The sequence below is a fragment of the Sphaeramia orbicularis genome, chromosome 4 (genome assembly GCF_902148855.1).
Source record: "Sphaeramia orbicularis chromosome 4, fSphaOr1.1, whole genome shotgun sequence".
In the NCBI taxonomy this organism is placed as follows: domain Eukaryota; kingdom Metazoa; phylum Chordata; class Actinopteri; order Kurtiformes; family Apogonidae; genus Sphaeramia; species Sphaeramia orbicularis.
The window spans coordinates 46806196-46824062 of NC_043960.1; the positions used below are offsets into that span (position 1 = coordinate 46806196).

Consider the following 17867-nt stretch of genomic DNA (forward strand, 5'->3'; position numbering starts at 1 on the left):
TAGAAACTTTCAAATCTGTTTCTGGATGCATGCAGATGTAGTCTGGGTAAGTATTTCTGTCGCACAGTGACAGGACCATCATTCTCCGTCTTCCACTATCTGGGCACAACCATCCAAACAAGTTCTGTCTTTCTGAACTACTTACTATGGCAAAAATTCATTTATTTTAATACCACTACATGTGTCCTCATGAGTACGTGTTCTCTCCTGACTATTTTGTAAATTCACTGCTGCAGAATCCTGAGCTCAGCACTGCACAAGTAGCAGCCAAACAAGCCAGTGAACTTTTATGCCTATTCCAGAACCACCGTGGGGGTCCAGACCCATTTACAGAACTGGCACCAAGCTAATGAAGTGTGGAGATCGGTCTGAGTTTGTAGGACTCATGCAGAAGTATGAATACTAATCTTAAAAAAGTAAAAGCAATGATTCATCTTATTTACTACACTAAAATTTATTAATTAATATAAGATGGAAATTATTGAACCATTTTAACTTCAAATCAAACAACAGACTGAAAATAATGACCATTAACTTCATTCCAAAGTGTAAATCAGTTTTCAGGGTCAGTAACAGTACCAAAAACAAGACGATGACATGAAAACATTATCTTTTCTCCATGATGTCGCCCTTGACTCTCTGTTTTTCACTTATGTATTTGCAATTGTTTTTGTGTAATTATGCTGTGGTTCCATGTGTAATATGAGCCAATGGATACACCAAGGGTTCATCTTTTTTTACACATTAATGTGCAATCCATTTCGTAGAAATCCAGATATTGTAAAACAGTGCAAACATATGCTGAATAAAATTACAATGAATAAAAACTAAAGAAACTGTTGGGAAAACGTAAGGACTAGAAAGTAGTGATATTTGTGATAAAATCTAGGAATTAAAAGAAATACAAATTCTCATTTAAAGTATCAATTACCTGAAACCACTACTTAAGTACAAGAGTTAAGCATCTGTGTTTCATTCCTGTTCTTGTCTGATAGTTTATTATACACCACGAACAGGAAAATATAATATTAATACAGAAACAGCAAAAACTGAAAATAACAACAGAATTCAAGTGGAGCCAGTGTGTTTCTCTCTGTGTGTAATATTTCCTCATTTCTTACCACAGAAAATTCATCCTTGTCCAACATGCCGTCTCTGTCAAGGTCACTGAGCTCCCACACCTTCAACAGAGACATTAATGTTAACCATTTATGAAACCAGGACACATACCAGTGTACTGTATGTACATGACAGAGCTGAGTCGGTAACAGTTCACACTTCTCTACTTTCATGTTCTATACCTTCTTTCTTATATTCTGCATTGTGTTGTTTCATTGGTGATATTTAGAGGGTTAAATATGACATATCTAACAGTCTCCATTTATAATCTGTCACTTTTTACACTTATTTGCCATGTTTATTTGTGCATTTAGCATAGTTGTTACCATACCCTGCCCAGGATGTCGACCGGCAGTTTGGAGTTCAACAGGACGGGCTTCACTTTTTCTCCTGTTAGCATCCCCCCTACTGGACCCAAACTGTCAAAGATGGAATCAAACTTCATTTTCTCCTCCGGCTGCAAAAAGCACAGCAAAAAGTTTGCGATCGTCATGATTGTACTAATAAGAAACATCAGAAACAGGAGTAAATGGTTAATTTAAGTGTGCAGGGTTGAAATGATCATACACTTTTAATTCTCTTTTCTTCAGATACAACAAGAAAACACAGGAAATATGTGCACAACCTTAAAAGACATACAAAAAACTCAGCTAAATATGTTGTAAAGATTAAAAAGTCACTATTTAGTGTGACCTCTGGCCCCAAGAAAAGAAGCAGCACTAACACTTAGAGACATCTGACGTGTTGAATGAAACCTGGTATGAAACATTAGAAAATTAATGCAATAAATCTCATAGTCTGACTAAAAGGGTTAAAACATGTTAAATACAAAGGGAGGTCACACTAAATACGACCACTGTGGTTTATAGAAGCTGTTTTTAACCTGAAACTGTAGTTTTTTCTGCTGTTCATACTTCACATATATCCAGATTGGATCTAATACAGACACTGACAAATGCATATGTGTGGACATTAGAACTTTAATAAACCAACAAACCTAATGTTGGATCAGGACTTTTACACAGTACTCCATTTCTAATTGAAGTGAGTGTGTGTTAAAGAAATAACATGTTTACACCAACATGTAAATGCAAACACTTGCTTGTCAAATTTGATTGGCAGTACTAATGGATGTTGAATGACTTGATTTTTTACACACTTTACATGTATACACTGTAAAACAAACCCCTGCGAGGAGGGTGCATACATATCATGAAGGACCACTCAAATGACACATTTCCACTACGTGGTATTGGCTTGACTAAACCTTTTTGCGCTTTCATTATGAAATGCAAAAACCTGGAATCTGGTACCCGGTACTAGTTTTCTGGTATCACCTCTGCCGAGGTTCCAGGACTGGAGACCAGATACTAAAACGTGACGTATAAACACTGCAGACCACTGATTGGTCAGAGAGTTGTCTCTGTGACCCGCCATTTTACAAAAAACAGATGCGCAAGTTTACAGTAACTATAGCGGTAGGTTAATCCACATGATAACAGCCCGCAAAACTACACCATGGTTTGTCGAGGTAGTTCAGATGTAAAAATTCAGCATGAGCTTGACAAGACAACACGCAACGAGCAAGTTTATCAGCAAGTCTGAGCAGACGACACGGAAGTAACGTGCTGCATCGCTACGTCCAGTTACTGTAAAGTCGGTAGTATCCTGTAATGGAAACGGTCTCCAGGAATAGGACCTGGTAACCGAGTCAAGTCAAGCCGAGCCAGTTCCACATAGTGGAAACCCGGCAAAAGAAATACAATGACAAGGTTTTTGATCTGTAAACTAAAATATATGAAATAACTGTCACAAGGCACATCCATGCTGGTAAATCTGGGTAAAGATACCACTTCCCTATGTATCATCTTGATAAAGTAAATATTTGAGATTATGCTACATCAGGGGTTCCCAAACCTTTCCAGCTCAAAACCCACATGAGAAATTAGTTGTTTTTAATGACCAAAATTTGCTAATTACATAGTCAATTTTCTTAAAACCTACATGTTTTACAGACTTTCACTGCATAGTTTGCACTGTAAAAGAGGGAATGTTAATCTCAGATACAACTACCAAGTAATATGAACTAGTATTCAAAAACAGCAGTCACTAACAAAATAAAAAGATAAAAACAAATGAACACAACTGATTTACTTTTACTGTCAAGGCAGTAAACATGCTTGGACTTGTTTTGATACTAAATCTGTCCAGGTTGTTTAATTTTAAGCAATCCTCTACCCCAAACCAGGCAACATTTACAAAACTTTTCTTTGCATTTTCCTTTCACCTTAATCCAACAATAACAGAAATGAGCCTTTAATGTTTTCAGATTCAGGCTAACAAAATACAGTGATTCCTGCCTGTAGTGTAACATTATTTGCCTTTTATTCTGCCGGTTTGGGACCCATTTGTGTCTAGACACAAAGTATGTGTAATGTAGCTCTACATCATGAAATCAGTATTAAACATCACTATCAATGTCCCTGTATCAGTGTAATTAGAGGTGTGTGGCCCAGCTGCCCTTCAGTAGGTGTCTGCTTCTGTCAGTCAGAACCATAGGATTCTCTCGCCTCCCAAAACGGCTTCTACAATCAGATAATTTAATGCAATAACATACAATGAAGGGTTGCTCTTCATGCCTGGAAACTACAGTTAGTTTGAAAACCCCTTCAGGGTTTCAGTGTCTTGTAGGAACAGACTGTACAACAACAATACTCCAATTATAGTTCACCCTTACAATGACATTTATGTTTTATAGCAGTAAAAAAAAACCTTACCTGTCAGATCCCCATAGGGTTCAATATATGTGAGCTGTTGTTCTTAGTACAAGGTGAAATCACACTTCAACTTGAATTTCTTCACTTTTAATGCACTGTTCCATGTGTGCAGATATGCATCTAACATATTATGTTCTTACAGTCACTCTTAGGCAGTGTAGATCTCTAAAAAAACAAAACAAAAAACAAAGGCCTCACCTTGACAACCCAGGGAATATCAGCTGCTACTCCCCCTGCTAATAATGGACTGCTTGTGTCATGCTGGAAATAAACAAAAATGAATTAACTGATAACAATGCATTCATCTGAATATATTCAGGTTAAATGACAGAAACAACTTTAAACTTTTTGTTTAAACATCTGTACATTTCTTTGCTAAAACCAACACTTGTAATATTACGACAAATTAAGCACCATCATTTAGCCTTATTCACAGTCCTAACCCCACATCAACATTTCACATACTGTACTGAGTATTTATTGTACAACAGCAGACTCACAAATTTGGGGGGAGGAACAGCCACATTAAGGCTCTTGAGTGCCACCTCCAGGCCATTCTGAGCACAGGCCACCAACCGCAAGGCTATAAAGAATTGCTAGAGGGAACAGAGGTTGAGTGATATTAAACCGAATGGTAACATGCACATGGTGCCTTTGAATAATGTTCTTCATAATGTTCATATACCTGTTTGTTGAGAGAGCCTTTACGTTCTGAGTCAGCTAAATCCCAAATCTACACACACAAACAGTTTACACAGTTATTTCTACCATCATAAAAGCAAACAAATACAACAAAATACAACACCTGAGCTCACCTTCCCCAGGACCAGGTCAGCTAAACCTGACCTCTTTAGAAACAAAGCTGCATCAGCCGCTGCCACCCGCCCACTGCCTGTTGGATCGACCTGCACAAAAACATTACAGACACATCAGTAAAGCTTATTCTATTTATGATACAAACGCTGTAAATACTCCTTTACCAGTTCCAGGACAACACAAAATAAACACAGGTTGAATCTTAAGTGTATTTACTTGTTAATAGCAAATGAGAGTGAAACAAAGAACAAGTGAAATCAGTGAGACCTGATCTGTAACTGAGGGGTTTTCTCTGAGTCATTTAAATCAATACTGACAATAAACCAAAGCTACTTCCTCAGTCTATGAGCCTGTGTGGCATCTGTTTGATGAGGCCTTTACTGAGCTCCCCTGACATGTTGGGCAAAGGCAACATTATTAATTCATAGAGGTTCTTCCTTTACTGGACACACACTGACACTGATAGCACAGAAAAGAAATCTATGCCACACTACAGTTTACATATTAACACAGCTACAGAATCTACTGAAAGGCCTCAGTAATCTTAACCTACAAGCGGACATGTTTTCACCAGATTTCTCTATGTGTTTTTAGTCTCTGCTCTTGAGCAAAAAAATCATACTGAGATGGGGTGAAACTTCTATGTATTTAACATAATCGACCATTTTTACTTTAGAAATTATTTTCTTGAGTAATTGTTGAAAGGGAATTCTGAAAACTCAAGAAACTATGAAAAAAATGCATCCTTACAACTGAGAAGAGGGAACCAGGTTGAATAATGGTTCTCTTTAATTCTGCTTTATTCACTAAGCATTGTTAGGTTAAAAAAAGATCCTAAGTTTAAAAAACAGAAATAAATGAAACATGCAGGAATGTTTTCATACCTGTCTATAATATTTGTCATAGATGGGATTTCCACTGGAAAGCTGGTGATAAAGACAAGAATTGTACATTAAAAACAATGTTGTTACAGTTGGCAATGACTCCACACATCTGGCAGATAAATGAGTCACTATGATATTAAATCACCGTTCAGATTAAGATTTTTTTTAAAAAAAAGGCATACAAAAGACACATTATGAGTATTTAACTGTGATCATGAGTTACAGCATAAGTTAATGAAGTTTAACCTGCAGGAGGAATAGGTTTGTATGACAGCGTCAGGCATCACTGTTATTACGTTGTCCCATTCACAAATAAATGAGTCAGTGTTATTCTCTAGCACAGTCTCTCAGTTAATATTTCTGCCTTTACACCATACGATCAAGTTGAGTATGAGTCAGACACAGATCTCTTCTGCCAAACAGATGAAGATGGTCTGGTTTGTGAGATGTTTCTGCCTTCAGCAGAAATATTTTCAGGAGTCAACAACAAGCTGTTACTCCACAGACATCGCTTGTCATATCCTCCTTAAACAACACCCCCTTTCCTCTGTAATAGAATGGATCCTTCACAGTTGAACTGAACAGGAAAAGGATCAGCATTTCCTGTACTTGGTATAGCTGAAAATGTGTTGGGCTTCTACATGGACAGGTGCAGTGAAGGCGGAAAGGAGTAGACAGTAACTGTTTGGGCTGTGAATCAGCTGGGTAGTGGCATTTTATCCAGTGATAATGGAGCCTTGCAGTATCTCAACTAAGACATTCACAAATCACTCACTAATGTGCAACAAACCAGGAGGATACTCATGGTTGACTGCTTTAGTTTCTTCTCGTTTCAGAAATCAGTTATGGAAAAAAAAAAAGAAAAAAAAAAAGAGTAAAACCCTGCCTGAGATCAGCTTAGTAATACTTTCAGCTTCGTCAACTGCCAATTTATGGTGAGATAACTGTCCACACACTTATCTTTCAGTGGCTGGCCAGTGCAACTTTTTTCTGTGACAGACAATAGTGTGCCTGGAACTGTTGGCGGTTGTAACACAGTGGTCATTGTACGGGTGTCTCTTTAATTGAGCATTGAAAAAAATATCCCTCAATCACTGCCCAGCTAAGCCCACACAAAAACTGCATCAGAGAGCAAGACATACAACTGTACAGGAGCCCACAGGTCAGTCCAGTTTGCTCTAGAAATTTCAGTTCCCTAATCTACCTAGTGATGATAAACACAGTAATGTCACCGGCAACACAAAACTGTGAGAGAGGATTATGCGGTGGTGTGGTTTCACTTCAAATAAGCATTTCTGCCTGACAGAGCATGAAGGCACAGATGTCAGAGGTTGTGGAGACAGATATACATACAGACAGCTCGTGTCTGTTGTTTGAGGCAACAGTGGCTCGAGTAACAGGTCTGGGACTGAAGCCTCTCATTGGTACTTGCTAAATAACTAATTTACTCTGCTAACAAACACATTTCCACACATTAAATACAGCTACTCAGTGACACACACTGTAGTGGCTGCTCAAGTCCACTTCCTCTTACTAGTTGAATTGTGTTGCAAGACGACTGATAGTTCTATCTGCTGTGTTTAGTCGACAAAACACAGAGTAAGTAGAGGGTAATGTTTTACGAAAATTCGAGATCACCTCAGTAAGGTCATAAGGAAAGGGCACAAACTCAGTCAGTGAAATCTATTTATGACTTATAATAGTGGTAAACAGGTTGGTCAGCCACCCTCGCCAGATAACAGGCTACACAAGACAGAGGCAGCGTACAACGTACGAAGGAACTGAAACTAGTGTTTTCACAGCGGAAAACAATGTTAGCAAAGCTCCTGAAGCAAAGGAAAATGACAGTGGATCCACAACAGCAGCTCACATGGAGCTGTTCTCCGCATCTCCCAGACATGGACCAACCCGCCTGCGGCCAAACATACTTACAAAGACCGCCAACCAAAATAACACAGGAAACCTTACAAGGCTTATCAAGGACGTGTCAAAGCGGCCATAAAACATCCCAACACTTTACACAAACTAGCTGTTAGCTAGCAAGCTAGCTAGCTAGCTACGCCCTTACGCAGTCCCCAAAGAGATTAGGCAGAAACTTTTCCCAGTCACAGCAGGACTAAACTTCCAAAAAGAAGGACGACGACCGAGGAAAGCCCGCGGCCCTTCGAGCCCAGGTCCCCTAATGCTGTTAAAATACCTCGTTGCAGGATAGGCAGAGGACATAGGAGGTTTTATGTCGTTAGATTTGAGTTGTAAGACAGTGTTACCTGAGTAAGAGACAGAGTGGCAGCCATAGTGTTTCTGTTTCCCACTGCCTTCATGCTGCTGCTGCCAGACACAGGCAGAGGCTGCTGGAAAACCCGGCACTGGATCAGCAGGACCGGGACTCACACAGGAACCCGGCACTGGACTAGCGCAGCAAGATGAGGATTTTTTCAAACAAATAACAGCCAATAACAGCCCGGGATACTACACACAAGGACAAAGGACAGTCTGGACACCAGTGGACAGACAAGGCAACGCACACTGCCTTGGATGCTGCATTTTATGTTGCAAGTACGTACGTGCGTACGGACAGACAGACAGACAGATAGAAATCTCATTGAGTATTTTTTAGGTACAATGATAATATGTTCTATTCTATTGTCCATAAGGTTAAAGGTTTACTAACTTTATGATCCCCATAACAAAGTTTGGTCTCTGTATTTTACACATCCTAAAACATACATGATTAGCTGAAAAATATAGTTAGATTTAGAAAATATTTCACAAAAATAGGAATAGATTTTAGTCATTCTAAAGGTCTAAAAACAGTTCTTAGATTTATTTAGTTTTATTAAATAATATTAACCATTTAAGGAATATTGTTTCATTCGTTTCTTATTTTAGTCACTGACACCCTTTTATTTCCACCCATAGCACCTCATATTGCTCACAAGGTTTAGAGAAATATAAATAAATAATAAATGAATGCAAAGCATGGAAACCCAGCATTAGTTTTTCAAGAGTTATTTTAAATTAATCAAAGAACCCCTAAAAGTTATTAGTTTCAAACATCAAACATTAAAATTAGATTGTTAAAATTCAGGTGGAAACTCACAGATAATGGGATGCAGTGGTTAAAAGTAAAATTAACCAATTTCATTACTTTCATCATTAAAGTTTATTCAATAGAAATCTACTTTGTGTCCATTTAAAATGTTGTATTGATTTATTAAGTTATAATTCAATCAAGTCTCACTTTCTACAGTGGAGATAGGATAGAGAAATAACACTATGTGTTAAATGGCAGAAAAACAGTTTAAATAGCTCATCTCCACATAAAAGAACACAATCGGTCACTTTCTGAGTAAAAAAAAAGACTGAGAATAGAATTTTGCTGATTTTCTTCTGGTTGTTTTTATTGACAGATACCTGTCTGTTTTAGTACACAGCGACCTGAAAATCATCCACTTCACTTACTACCATTAGTACAAAATGTGTCGTTACAAAAGGGTCATCTTCCAGTTGGTTGGGACAGTGTTTTGGGGAACAGCAGTGCAGCGATGTCGGTATCAGAAATGAGGAATGTACACCAGTTATGACTCAAGTTGATAATGGCTAAATCAGTGGAGGTTTTTCTGCTACTGGAGTGCTCTTAACATCTGAGTTTGACTAGAGAGTTTTCAGACTCAAGACTACAGTATGTGCATTGAAGTGAAAAAGTGTTAACTATACAGTACAAAACTATGCAAAGAGTTTTATCTCAGAGAACTTTTATGTACCATCCTATGGGCAACGGTGGCTTTAATTCAACAGGCGGTTAAATATATGTCACTGACGCACTCTTGTCTCCATGTCATTAAGCTTTGTTCCAAGTAGACAGGTTAAGATATAACGACACAGTATAAGATGCCATCAAATCCCTAGAGATTGAGGACCAGAGAAAGATTTAGAGACATGAATATTTTTAAAAGACCAGAAAAAAGACATGTGACACAGATTAATAAAACAAACAAAACACATGAGGTAAACAAAGCATTGTTAAGGTATTATTCATATACCAACAGCTTTCATGCCATCACAACATTATACTTAAAACCCAAGATTTTTACAAAACACAAACATCAGTTGGTACTTTTAGAATTTGTGGTCTTCACATTCATGATAACATTTTTGTAATGAACTTCCTATTACTAGTTATAGTTTAATATAATAATAATAATAATAATAATAATAATAATAATAATGTAATAATAATAATAATAATAATAATAATAACAATAATAATAACAGAAAACATAATAATTGCCCTTTTCACACATTTCCTGGTTTTGTAAACAAACAAATGTAGAACCCCACCCCCCTTGGTGTCCATCACCTCAGTTAGGTTTCTCTCTTGGAAGTTCCTCTGTGGATTTTATAACTCATCCTTCAGTTTAGAGTCTGTGCCTTCATCTTCCTCCTCCTCCTCCTCTTCCTCTTCATGCTCCTCCTCCTCTTCTTCATCCTCGTCCTCATCTTTCTCCTCATCCTCCTCTTCCTCTTCTTCCTCCTTTGCTTCTTCTCTCCTCTTCTTGTCCTCCTCCTCACGTTTCTTTCGCTCCTCTTCCTCTTGACTCTCCTTCATCTTCTTCTCTGCATCCTGAGCAAAGTCAAGCAATTGATTAGAACGTCATCAATACAAAATTCAGCTGCAGCTTAAATGAAGTCTCAGGGGGCTCTACCATTAAGATTATATCTATCCACAAAAAGCTATGAGAGCGGTGTACAGACATGTCTACAGCTTCAAACTAAGACCAAAACATCAGCTTACCCTGGTTTTGTCCCATGTGTCATTGCCCACTTCCTCTGCCAGGTTTGGATCATTGGTGATCAGGAAGTTGTCAAAGATTGTCCCTGACTTCACCTGCAAAGAAGCATCAACATGTTAACACGTATTACTGTTAGTTATAGGTGAACAATCAAATGTTTCGGACAAAAGACAGACTTTAACTGGAACACACATGTAGACATGCTTCAACACACACACACACACACACACACACACACACACAGAAGCCCTAAGGTTTGGAATCGATAATCAAACCCAAACTGTTTATTCCACTAGATTCATATTCCTCAAGCAGGGTTGCAAAGTTTGGTTAAGTCATACAGCAATTACTGTTGGGAATATCGAGATCTGGGCCTGGTGGACTGGTTATCAAAGAAATGATAGTTTACACTGTTTAAAACAACTCTAACTTAATGTAAGTTAGCAGAAGAAATATCACCAGATAGTGATTGTGTTTATTTTGTACAATTTCTGTAAAGAAAACTACATCTTCCTAAATCTGGACCTTTAAAGTTCAGCCTTTTGTGATATAATTGATATTCCAAATATGACTGTATTCTTATTGATAATGCAGCCGTGCGTCAAGCAGTGACAAACACACGCAGAAACTTAGATATAAAGGAGAAAGGTGTAGGAAATATCCTCCTGTACAATGTTTCCAGTGTGCGGTCATATTGTGAGGAACAACTAAAGACACTGTCTCAATGAGTTGGCTATAAAAACAAACCTGGCAATTTAAATGTAATGATTTGGAATTTAGTTAATTCATTTTTGTAAATTAAATCATTACATTTAACAATTAATTTTATATATGTAAAAATCAATGTTTGGGGTGCAGTAGTGACAGTGTACTAGTGAAATAGTTTCTACGTGATAGTACAGGTCAACACTAGAGCAAAACTCAAAATTCAACAAAGACAAATCTGTCATTTTTTTCAGTTGCCATTGGTTTTAGTTGTTTGTTGCTGTCCTCTTTACCTGCACTACTGTTTGTTTGCTTATGTTCTACTTCATGTCAAAGATTGTGTTTGGCCATTATCCAAATACTTGTTCTGTCATGCTTTTATACACTTTATGGCTGTATTAATGTTTGTTAAAAGTCTAATTAAATAGGTGCACAAATTCACCATAAATCATGAGTACATTGCATATGCATTCTTTTTAAATCTAACAATGCCTATGTGAATTGTTGCTGTCAAAGGAATATCCATAAGTGTTGCTAGTTTGTAAGCCCACTAAACAGATAACTATTGATGAAATGGAGTATCCCACCTGCCACAAGTCCAGTCCGATAACTCCAATGCTGTCATATTTGTAGATCTCGGAGTCAGCTGTGTACTCTGGGTTGTCAGTCTCAGGGTGGATCCATTTGCCCTTGTAGGCGGGGTTGTCGATCTCTCTGGGCTTCCACTCGCCCTGTGGTAGAGTGAACAGGTAAACAGACCAGGATGTAAATGAATTGCAAACTGCTCACCTGGAATACGTCCATCAGTATTATCTGCACCTGACACTGGCATACCAGGTGTGTAACATTAAGGGATATAAATGTTTGCCGTTTACCTTGTAATCAGGGTTGGTGACCATAGGTGGCTCCCACTCGCCATCCATCTCTTCATCCCAATCATCAGGCTTCTTAGCATCAGGGTCTGGGATGTTCTCAGGCTTGTCCCAGTCCTACCACAATTATTCAAGCACAAAAATGATTTCTCAAAGGCAGAATACAGACATTTTAGTAACACAAATGTAGGAATTTTTTAAAAACAGAAACTGACATCTGTTAAAGAAGATTAATAAATAGGATTGTGCGGTAAAAGAAAGTCTAGACAGCTCAAGCAGACTGACCTCTGGTTTCTTATCATCTGGGTCTGGGATCTTCTCCCTGTCATCCCAGTCCTCAGGTTTTTTGGCTTCAGGATCCTTAATTTTTTTTGGAGGTAAGAAGTCCCAGTCTTCCTCCAGGCTGCCAAACTCCACCTTCTTATTGTCAATTTTGACCTCATAGGTGTTGTCAGGGTTGACGATCAGTGTGTAAAGATGGGTGTATTCATCGTCCTGCACAACACAAAACACATGCTCACAACTGGAATGGCTGTATAAGATCCTTTAACATTTCAATGTGTTTCTTTGCAAGTGATTCACATGCAGTGTCTGTATGATACACAAACAGTCATTTTTCTCTGCAATTATAACAGAGTTGTGGAATAATCAATTATCAACATGGGTACCAAATCTGTCATGCAGCAGGATCATTCACAGTTAAGACATAGCTTTACCAGGTAAAAGCTCAGATATTTATTAAAATATTTAGTGACATCTCATGGTGAAGAGGCAAACTGCAACCAACAAAATACCCCACCTTATTTCTCCCCTTGTTTTGACTTAGACCTGCATCTCACTGAATATAACCCACTACATAAATAGAATAAAACATTTAAAAGGAGAAGAAAGAGGAAGTCTGTTCAGTGACTGAGCATCATGGCCAACTCTGGAAGAGAAGCCACTTCCTCTTCAGATATAAATAACTCATTCTAAGGTAATGAAAATGCCACAATTCTAATTTTCCTGTGATTATACACATATACATACTGAATAGACAATTCAAATTTTTTCTTCAATATCTGAAGTTCAATCCTCCTACATCCCCTTAAAGTTTACACACTGGACTTTTAATACAACAAAACTCATTAGTATATATAAACATGAATAATGCCTCAGTGCATTACCTTGCATCTGATGTCCTTGTTAATAAGATGGTTCTTGCCTTTGTAGTTGAAGATAACATGTACTTTCTTTGTGCCAGGACCGCAAATATCTGGACCTGAACAAGTAAAAGTACACATATAAATCATTAAAAATAGGAGGAGAAACTAATACAGTTAAGTGCAAATAAAGCAAAAACTGAAAAAAGTCCAAATGTACCCACTTTTTTAAGTCCCCAATACCTTAACAATAAACATACGATCATCCAGTTTCAGACATGGATTAAGCCTTGTCCAAAAATGAGGGAACTGAATTTTTCTTATACTCTCGAACTAGACTTGATCCAGTTGTCTGCAGAACTGGCCGACATTGTGTCTAAAAAATAGAATGATGAATCTGTTCTGATTTTATAAGCCATTAACAGAGCCAATATGATTCCAATATGATTAGATGAAACTTTATTGATCCCACAACAGGGAAATTCACTGATCAAGGTAGCAACAGGATAAAGTGCGAGAAAAAAGCGCACGCATAAAGACATAGCAAAAGACAAACAATATTAAAAAAACAAAAAATCATAGTAATAATAATAGCAAGTAATACAACTCTATCGGCGACATTCATATTTACATAAGTAGAACTGTAGTATGTTAGACAGTACAGATGGGACTTGACATCTGACTTCTCCTGTGGAATTACTGACTTTTATGTTAATATTAGCTTAAAAAATTAAATAAGATCACACCTATAAATATTCAAAATATTAAATTGTTGAAGTTATTTTTATTTGTGGGGTTTTTTTTATGTCTTACTGGGGTGCAGCAACATAGGTGGATGAGCTCTAGGATTTGTCTTGTTTGAAACATTATTAGAGCCTTTATAAATCTACCACTGGTGAGCCTCTAGTGTTTAGCGCAGTTATGACTCAATGTCTGCAGTTTTGTTTGAGTGTTCATCATCACACTCAAAAGAAAAAGGACAAAGTCATATTCAGCTTTTGCAGCAAATCAGTCTTAACCTCATAAGACCCAGCTATGGGTTTTCTATCCACATTTGTGGACAAGAGTTTCACAACTTTAAGCAAAAAAAAAGAAAAGAAAACTGTCCACCACAAAGGACATTCCATAAAAATTTTAAAAACTGCATCTGAAAAAACTGTTGCATCATGATGTTTCCAATATAGGCACTTAATTAATAAAAAAAAACCCAAAAAACTTGTACTTTGCTGACATTTCCTGGGTCTTAGGAGGTTAAAAATGATCAGCATTGTGATTGCTCTAGAATGATGCAGGATAAAGACTTCTTCTGCCTGTAGAGCAAACATCCATCCTTACCAAACATAATATTGTAGGTGGAGTCTCCGTGCATATCCTCCTGGTTGAGGCTGGAGGGGAACAGTTTAATGTAACCGCCACCACAATCGATGCTCTGCTCATGTTTGACGGTGAACTGGATCACCAGAGGTTGACCCTGGTTGCTGAAGTCACTGAAACGGGACGACATTGCGTAGAATCGGGCATCTTGGCTCGTCTGAAGACCTGCAGGCAAACAAAGTATTGGCTTAGATTTCTGAGTTCGCACCCATGTTGTTTCTATTAAACTGTACAGCTCAGTCTGAATGTGTGGCTTTGACAGACAGACAGAGCTGTGATGAGGTCATGAACAGAGAAACACTGGAGATGCTCCATAAACACTGAATAATGGAACAACTCAGAGACACAGTTCCCACTTAAATAACCAGTGAATGGGTGAGACTTACATTAAAATGGGTAGATTATATTAAAAGAAAGTCATTAAGAATAGGTTGGTAAAGTTTTAGTACACGTTAAGCAGCATTAAGAGGAGTATTTCATTTATATTTTTACCCAATAGCCTCTATTATCACATGGATTAGAGCTCAACTGGTAGTGGATCTTTAAAAGTCGATTTAATAACAATAACTCATTAATTGGCTGGTATAATCCCTGAACTTCTCCCAAAAAAGTGACATTTTAAACACATCATTCACTTTTAAAATGAAGTAACATTAACTTAAAAGTCATCTTAAAATGAAATTAACTTTTGTTTTATGAGAAATTGTAATAAGTAATAAACTGATATGAATGAACATCAATTTCAATGTAATTCATCAATCAATGTGGAACTGAGTGATCTGTCTGAATCTTGATTTCCTCCAGTGCTATGGCCATGTTTTAAAGTTGTTTTTCTTCCAACTTTAATTAAAAAAACAAAACAAAACAAGATTTAAAATAGTTTTCCTCATGACAACTATCAAACATGAATCTTAATATTATTAAAACAACAAGAATAGCAAGAAAACAACATTAGCAGCGGGGTCAGTGTGCATTATAAAAGCACCACTGAGAAGCAATGACTACAGAAACATATTAACTTTGAATATATTGTACAACAAGTAAATCATTTCTTCATTTGAAGAGTCTGCAAGGGAAGCACTATTTCCAATTTTGTGACTTTGGCATTTTTCAAGATTTTAAGAAAGCACAAACTTTGTCAGTTTAATCTAATTAATCTAATTATATGACATTCAGCCTGAGATCAAACCAATATAAAAAATCAAGTCAGGTGCAATTTTTTTTTTAACCTTTTAAGCTATTATTTTTCGTCAAAGTAAGCACAGCAGCTGCAATTTAAGACAAGGTATCTGCTCCAACTTCTCCAAATACCAACATGTTGGAAAAACCAGAAGATGCATCTAACCTACACTGAATTGATGAGGATGTTTTACAGTGGAAATTATGATGTAAAATATAGAACTCGTGACAAAAAAAGATGCTGATGCTGCAAAGAAGACTAACATTAAGATCCAAAACAAGTACCTTGTCATTGAAAAGTCTGAGTTATTTAAACAACCTAATGATACACACCCACAGCATAACCTGAGCTATCTTGCAGGAGATGACCACCCTGCAATGAAACAACAGTTCAACAGTAGATGAAATGACTGCCTTCCACTCACCCTTGTCTTTCTCTGCATCACCATAAAACTTCCCCGCAGTCAGGACAAACTTGCCGTAGTCAGACTTGTGCTTGGATTCCACCCAACGACTCTGCCAAGCATCTGCATAAACAGGGTTTAAAGGGTCAGTTGGACAATCAGCATGAAGACCATCACACACGTTAATAATCCACCTGTGTTGATCCATCTTCGCAGGTGAAAGGTGAATGACTCAAATTGATTACATTATTCTATTCCAATTTTCCTGATTCGAAGCTTTGTTTCTTTAATTTGGCTGCTGCTAACCATTGGTTCCACTGTTGTTTCACATGGACACTTATTGTGTCATAGATAATGCCAGGGTCAACACAAAGTTGTATGTTGGTAAGTAAGTTGGATACAAATTTGTTCAAGACTGCAGTGCACATTATATTATTATTTATCATTATTATCATTGTATTAAGTATATGTTTTTCGTATATACTTTTATACTTTTTGTTGTTGTTTCAGGTGGTTCAGGAATAAAGGACAAGTTGTTTGTCATTTTCAGGCATGTCTTTCACCTTTTGAGAAATTTTCCCCCATTCATATAATTATTTAGTCAAATCGAATTTAAGAAAATAATCAACAGATTAGTCGATTACAAAAATAATCAATAGCTTCAGCTCTAGCTTGTTGTGATAAAGGAGCAGCTGGCTTTTAAGGGGAGGGTAACAGTGAATGGCCTGGGTGGGAAATGGGCGGGGTGCGGGAGGAGGCGAGGGGGAAATAGGCAGGGGATTGGGATGGTTGAGGAACACAGGCAAAGGGGTCAAAAGATGTGTGGTGTCCATGCAGTTCAATAGGACATTTATTAACACAGATAGCTGAATGAATGGAGGTAAAACCATCATCAACTGCAGTTAAAGCCAAGAGAAGACAACTCACGCACTAATTAAATACAGAATTAACAACAATAATAATAAATGTGCAGACACACCAAAACAAAATACTGTATGTGATAAATGTAGACTGTGGTGCTGAAGGGCTCACCTCCATCTTCAAACTGTTCTCGGTAAAACACCGTGGACTCGGACAGAACCGACGCGGCGGACACAGCCACCAACAACAGCGACAGGGCGGTCATTACGACGAGCCGAACCCCGACAAAACACACACGGACACACTCACTGTGAATACGGATAAAGCCCTGTGTAGAGCGGACTCCTCACGGCAGCTGTGGTCCAGCCGTCGTGTGTCTCATACAGTAAATGTTAATGTTACAGTGAAAACCGCTGAGACGCCGCCGGGTCTCTCCTCTCGGCTCGGAACAGATGTCTGAATCTGATTGGCTGCCGGCTCCGGACCTCAACAAGGAAGCATTCCTAATATCAGCCAATCGACTGTGAGTATCCTGACGAACAGGGGTTATGGACCAATCGGCGCAGACCACGCGTATGCTTGGTACACGCCCAAAGAAGGGTTGTGTGCTGTGGATGAATCATATAAGGAGATCTGGCAACAGATGTATATGTATTCAATCTAAAAACATTAACTGACAGCAATATATTTTGTTTTACTTTATTATATAAAATCATAGCCTGTTTTGCAATATATGTAGTTTTCTATATATGTTTTTTGTTGTTGTCATTTGTTCATCCCTGACAGTGTTGCTTTTATTTATGGATTATGCCTCCAAATGTTCTCTTTTATATTAAAAAAATAAAAGTATGATATAAAAAAAATTCTTAAATCTGTAAATCAAAACGGTAATCTACAATTTGTTAAATATATATGTTTATCACCTCTGGAAATGTTGCTTG

The 17867-nt window shown here is 37.6% G+C and overlaps 2 protein-coding genes across 3 annotated transcripts in view; both read right to left on the minus strand.

Moving 5' to 3' along the window:
* The window catches only part of eps15 (epidermal growth factor receptor pathway substrate 15), a 39997-nt gene extending 32044 nt beyond the window's left edge, over positions 1–7953 (minus strand). For both annotated transcript variants that reach the window (XM_030131558.1, XM_030131557.1), the window contains exons 1-8: positions 7864–7953; positions 5597–5638; positions 4712–4801; positions 4582–4629; positions 4397–4492; positions 4095–4157; positions 1451–1576; positions 1122–1181 (exon numbers count right to left, since the gene is read on the minus strand). In XM_030131558.1, the coding sequence (XP_029987418.1) occupies positions 1122–1181; positions 1451–1576; positions 4095–4157; positions 4397–4492; positions 4582–4629; positions 4712–4801; positions 5597–5638; positions 7864–7917 (579 nt within the window). In that variant the 5' untranslated portion in view covers positions 7918–7953. The remainder of the gene's footprint in view (positions 1–1121; positions 1182–1450; positions 1577–4094; positions 4158–4396; positions 4493–4581; positions 4630–4711; positions 4802–5596; positions 5639–7863) is intronic.
* A 1015-nt stretch (positions 7954–8968) lies between these two features.
* Positions 8969–17381, minus strand: calr (calreticulin). The gene is made up of 9 exons (XM_030131559.1): positions 17098–17381; positions 16087–16188; positions 14444–14647; positions 13133–13227; positions 12252–12461; positions 11970–12083; positions 11682–11825; positions 10392–10484; positions 8969–10220 (listed from the first exon to the last, which is right to left on the minus strand). The coding sequence occupies exons 1-9, from the start codon at positions 17189–17191 to the stop codon at positions 9996–9998; spliced, it is 1281 nt and encodes a 426-aa protein (XP_029987419.1). The 5' UTR covers positions 17192–17381; the 3' UTR covers positions 8969–9995.
* Between the last annotated feature and the right edge of the window lie 486 nt (positions 17382–17867).

Bases quoted from the DNA above. Each gene is read 5' to 3' on its own strand.
- calr (XM_030131559.1), bottom strand. From the start codon at position 17,191: ATGACCGCCCTGTCGCTGTTGTTGGTGGCTGTGTCCGCCGCGTCGGTT. The intron at 12,084-12,251 runs GTCAGTCTGCTT...TAATTGTGGTAG, and splicing joins CAGATGATAAGAAACCAGAG to GACTGGGACAAGCCTGAGAA. The intron at 10,485-11,681 runs GTGGGATACTCC...GCTTCTTTGCAG, and splicing joins TCGGACTGGACTTGTGGCAG to GTGAAGTCAGGGACAATCTT.